Below are 5,589 nucleotides of genomic sequence, written 5' to 3'. Positions count from 1 at the left end.
CCTAGTGTCCATGTCATTAACTGCCCACAACTCCAGCTCCAAGCTCCAAGGCTTCCTCAGGCACCGTGCACACGTGATACACATCAAATAAAATAAACATTAAAAAAAATGAATGTTAAAATTAATGTTAAATTAATGTTAAAATTAATGTTAAAAAAAAAATGAGGCCAGCCTGGGCTACATGATGAGCAGGCATACACACATGAGTAAAAATGGTTTTTTTAATTAAAAAAAAAAAAAAAAAAGGTGTGTAGAGATGGTGGGTGTAGCCATCCTCAGCCCCGCCCCTCTCCACCCAGGTGTTGTGAGTGTAGCGCCTCCCTTTCACACCAGTACTATGAGAAGGATGGACAGCTCTTCTGCAAGAAAGACTACTGGGCCCGCTATGGCGAGTCTTGCCACGGGTGCTCTGAGCACATCACCAAAGGCCTGGTCATGGTGAGCTACCTTCCCCTCCCACCTCTCTCCCTGCCATCGTCCCCTGTGCGTTCTGAGCCTGTCTCTTCCTCTGTTCAGATCTTCCAGTCCTCTATCGTCCAGCAAGAGTCTGTCCGGGTTGCCCTGCTTTCCCCCAAGAGGAGAATGATGGTGGCTGTGGGGACTGCAGGCACCACTAAGCTGGGTTGTATCACCACCCCTACAGGTGGCCGGGGAGTTGAAGTACCACCCCGAGTGTTTCACCTGCCTCACCTGTGGAACCTTCATCGGTGATGGGGACACCTACACACTGGTGGAGCACTCTAAGCTATACTGGTGAGTACTGTGGGACTCTGTGAGCCTAGGGGCCTGCACCTGTCAGCAAGGCTGCCCATACTCAGGCTTTTATTTCCACACTGTAAAGGAGGAGAGGACAAAGTGCCGTTGCTCCCTGACACCATGTAGAAGTGGCAGAAATCTCGGTGGGTATCATCCCTACTCTTCAGGAGGCTAAAACAACAGGATTGCAAGTTCTAGGCCAGGCTGGGAAACTTAGTGAAATGCAATCTCAAGAAGTAAAAAGAGAGCTGTGGATGTAGCTCCGTGAAAGAGCCCCTGCCTAGAATCCCCCAGTGAGGAGCTGAGTGTGTGGCTCAGTGATAGAGCACCTGTCTAGAATTCCCCAGTGAGGGGCTGGGATGTGGCTCAGTGGTAGAGGTCTTCCATGTCATATGTAAGGCTCTAGATTCAGTTCTCAGTTCTACAAAAAAGAGAAAGAAAATGACAGAAACCAAAAGTGGCCCCAACACAAGCTCTCTTCCTTCTGCCTATGCAGTGTAATTCTGGCTCTAGCCACAAAACTGGTACAAACACCAGCAGCTACAGATCCCATCACCAGCAGGTCTATTCCTGCTGCACACATAGGCCTCCTCAGGGTCCTCACACAATTAAAGCAACTGGTTTCCAATCCAGTGACCCTAAGTTTGATAGTTTGCTAAATGACTGACTCACAGAACTTCAAATGGTGTTATGTGTTGGCTCACAGTTGCATTACAAGGGACACAGCCCAGAAGCCACCAAATGAGGGTGCCTTTTACCTCTCTCCAGCCCATCTTATGTTTACTACCCAGGATGCCACAATGAGGTCCAGGATCCAGGGCTGTCACTGAGCCCTTGTAAGTCATCTGGCCACACGGTTAAGCTCTGTCTCTAGTCTACCTCTGAGAATCCAGGCTGTCTAGAAGCCCTAAGCCTTTAGTCTTGGTCAGTCTGTAGGACCAGCCCTGATCTGACTCATCTCATTTGCATAGACTCAAGCATCCTCCAAAAGGCTCATAAATAACAATGATCCCCCTGTTCCAAGGACTTAGAGTCTTTCTCCCCAGAGCCAGGAACAAAAAAAAAAAAAAAAAAAAAAGCACCAGACAGATTCTCTTACGAAACAACAACAAAGCTGGATTTGAGAACAACAGGACCTGATCCCAAATGGTTTTTTAATGACTTCCTCCCAAACAAGATGTATCCCCAAGGGCCTCGCCTTATCTTGGCCATCTGACAATATCATGGGATAGACAGAGCCAGAATGGGACCAGCTAGATGGCTTAGTGGTAAAGGTGCTTGCTGCTAAGCCTAACGAACCTGAGTTCCATTCCCAGGACCCACGTGGTAAAAGGAGAGAACTGACTCACAAATTATCCTCTGACCTTCATTCTCGCTCTGTGACATGTGCCCCCCCAGCCCATATGTACAGACATAAATAATAAATATAATTTAAAAATGTAACTGCTGATGAGACGCCTCAGCAAGTATAAAGGCATGGCTGCCAAACTTAACAGCCTAAGTTTAATCCACAGGACCAGTGTCGTGGAAGGAGAGAATTGATTCCTGCAAATTGTGTGTGTATACATACACACGCAACCACACAGTTTGGCACACCTATACTTGAGCATATGCACACATAAATAAGTGGAATTTTTAAGAACTGAGACGCAGAGTTGAGGGTCATGCACTGTCCCGAGTCCCGCCAGTCTGCTGGGGGAGGGTAATGGGAGGACGGAGGTGTAGAGCTCTGGGCTGCAGGGAAGCACTGCCACTCCCTGACACTGTTTTCTTCCCCTCCTCTCGGACCCACCCTGCTGGCGACCTTCACAGCGGGCACTGCTACTACCAGACGGTGGTAACACCAGTCATTGAACACATCCTGCCTGACTCACCTGGCTCCCACCTGCCCCACACAGTTACCCTAGTGTCTATCCCAGCCTCTGCCCATGGCAAACGAGGCCTGTCCGTCTCCATTGACCCTCCTCATGGCCCACCAGGCTCTGGCACAGAGCATTCGCACACCGTTCGAGTCCAAGGGTGAGTACGCTGCCACACCAGATGGGGCTCTGGTATAGCAACCTGACTGTATTAGTTAGCTCTCTGTCACTGTGACAGAATAACCGACATAAGCAACTTAAGTGGGGAGAGGTTGATCTCAGCTCATGGTTTCAGAGGGTTCGGGCTACAGTCACTGAGTCAGTTTATTCTGACCCAGAATGCCCAGGCACTAGAAGCACGAGGAACTGAGGTCACTCCCCCAGAATCCGCTTTACAAAAACCAGGGTCTATCAAGATGGCTTGGCAGGTAAAGACTTTTGCCACCAGGCCTGGCAACTTGAATTTCATTCCCAGGTGGAAGGAAAGAACCAACTCCTACAAGCTGTCTTCTGATTTACACACACATACACACAATAAATAAATGAATATTTTTTTTAAAAAATTTTTTTTTTGAGTCAAACAGGCAGCTGTGCTTGTAATCCTGGAGTTAGGACAATGTCCTCTGTAAGCAACTCTAAGGAACCTCATTTGGTCACCCTCTAAAAGAAGAAGAGACGTGAAAGCAGAAGGGGACCAATTGCAAAGGGTCGGAGTCTCAGCAGAAGTGGGAGGGAGAGCAGTGAAAGGGAATGTGATCAAAATAGATTAGGTAGTATTTGAAGTTGTCCTAATGAAGCCTATCATTAAGCATAGTTATACATGCTAATAACAAGATAAAAATGGGGCTGGAGGGATGGCTCAGCAGTTAAGAGCATTGGCTACTCTGTAAGTTCGGGTCCTAGAATCCACACAGCAGTTCACAACATCTGTAAGTCCAGCTCCAGAGGATCTGACAACCCTTGTGGCCACCAGGGAGGCACCTGGTGTATGTACATACACTTGGGCAAAACACACATGTAAAACCTTGTAAATCTTAAGGAAACAGCTGAAAACTCAGTATACTGCAGTTTCCACCAAAGGTGGGGCCATTGTCCTTCCCATCCACATCTGGTGGTCTTGGCTTTTGAAAGTTCCCTCTTAGGGCTCAAGGGCACAGGTGGGAAGGAACCGGTCTAACTGCTGCTGTACCCCCAGAGTGGACCCAGGATGCATGAGCCCTGATGTGAAGAATTCCATCCACGTTGGAGACCGCATCTTGGAGATCAACGGCACACCCATACGGAATGTCCCACTGGATGAGGTAGGCCACGGGGATCTAAGGCTGGGGCAAGACAGAGCCACAGAAGTAGCCCCTTCACACGTGCGCTCTGCTGCCACCTCAGGAGGCTCACCTGTGCCCTCGCCTGTCCCCAGATCGACTTGCTGATCCAGGAGACCAGCCGGCTGCTCCAGCTGACCCTTGAGCACGACCCGCATGACTCTCTGGGCCACGGGCCAGTGTCGGATCCGAGCCCCCTGGGTTCCCCGGTGCGCACTCCCAGCGGACAGGCAGGCAGCTCTGCCCGGCAGAAAGCTGTCTTGTAAGTCACCCTGCTCCCCACATGTGCAGGCACTGCCCCTTCAACTCCACCAGCATCCTAAAAGATGCCAGGACGAAAAAGAGGAAACGGTGAACAAGCGCCCCCAGCTGGAAGTTACAGGGACCTTCCCAGGCAGACCCACAGCTCTTCTTTTTTCACTTTAATGTTTGCGTTGATTTATTCATTTACTCTGTAGGGAGAGGGGCACCGAGATAGGAATGAGAATGCCACAGCGCCTGGGTAGCGGTCAGAGGACATCTTGCAGGAATCAGCTCTCTGCTCTTGCCATGTGTCCAGAGGATTGAACTGAGGTTGTTGGGCTTTACCCACCGAGCCATCACGAAGGCCTTCTCTCTAATTTTAAAGTTTATTCAAGAAGCAGGACGTTTTTGTGTGGGCAGATGAACAGAGCAGAGAAGTATCAGTGAGGGGCAGGCATATAAAAAGCGTAGTTGAAGGCCATAGGTCAGTAAGCAGAGTGCTAACCTAGCGTGCACACTGCTGTGGATTCACCCCCAGCACCACATAAACCAAGCGTGGTGGTATGCCTGTAAACCCAGAAGCAAGAGGATCAGAAGTTCATCCTCAGCTACCTAGTGAGTTGGAGACTAGCCTGGGCTACATAGGACCCCGTTTATTAAAAATAAATAAGAAAAAAATGTTATCACTTTAATATACCAACTTTTGAATTATTTTTAAATAGTGGCATTAATATAAACAGTATAAATTCCATTAATATCATTGGCTTGGTAGCAATATGTATCATGCCATCATTTTAAATACTCAGCCCATTGCTATTAATGTAAGCTGCTCATGCATTCTTGCTATTTTCCCATCCTTCATTTTCTCTGCTCATGTTTTCTCATTGGGAATATAGTGAGGAGGTGCTGGGCAGGAGCACTTGGCATGCCAGCATGAGGACTTCAGTTCAGACCCCCAGCAGCTCCATGAAAAAAGCTACACACTGGGCTGGAGAGATAGCTCAGAGGTTAAGAGCACTGGCTGTTCTTCCAAAGGTCCTGAGTTCAATTCCCAGCGACCACATGGTGGCTCACAACCATCTATAATGAGGTCTGGCGCCTTCTTCTGGCATGCAGGCAGGATATTATATAAATGATAAATAAATAAATCTTAAAAAAAAGAAAAAAAGCCACACACCTGTAACCCCAGTGCTGGGGGAGCAGGCTTCAGTCAAGAGGCCCTGCCTCAAAAGAGATGGATCAGCAGTTAAGAGGCAAGAGTGTGCTAGGGATGGCGCACACCTTTAATCCCAGCACTCAGGAGGCAGAGGCAGATGGATCTCTGAGTTCTGAGCTAGCCTGGTCTACATAGTAGGATCCTGTCTCAAAAAAAAAAAAAAAAAAACAAAGACTTAAGAATCTGTACATCCATA

General features: G+C 48.4%; 1 protein-coding gene across 1 annotated transcript; it reads left to right on the top strand.

The window, feature by feature from the left end:
* Positions 1-299: 299 nt before the first annotated feature.
* LOC129684609 (LIM domain kinase 1) lies at positions 300-4,200 on the top strand (the record flags this gene model as incomplete). Its single annotated transcript, XM_055617818.1, has 5 exons — positions 300-438; positions 644-753; positions 2,569-2,775; positions 3,811-3,916; positions 4,030-4,200. Coding segments are annotated over 5 exons (733 nt in total), but the record flags the coding sequence as incomplete, so codon positions are not given.
* Positions 4,201-5,589: the final 1,389 nt, after the last annotated feature.

Source organism: Psammomys obesus, unplaced genomic scaffold, assembly GCF_907164565.1.
Source record: "Psammomys obesus unplaced genomic scaffold, mPsaObe1.curated_primary_1811, whole genome shotgun sequence".
In the NCBI taxonomy this organism is placed as follows: Eukaryota; Metazoa; Chordata; class Mammalia; order Rodentia; family Muridae; genus Psammomys; species Psammomys obesus.
This window is presented reverse-complemented; position numbering and strand designations above follow the sequence as displayed.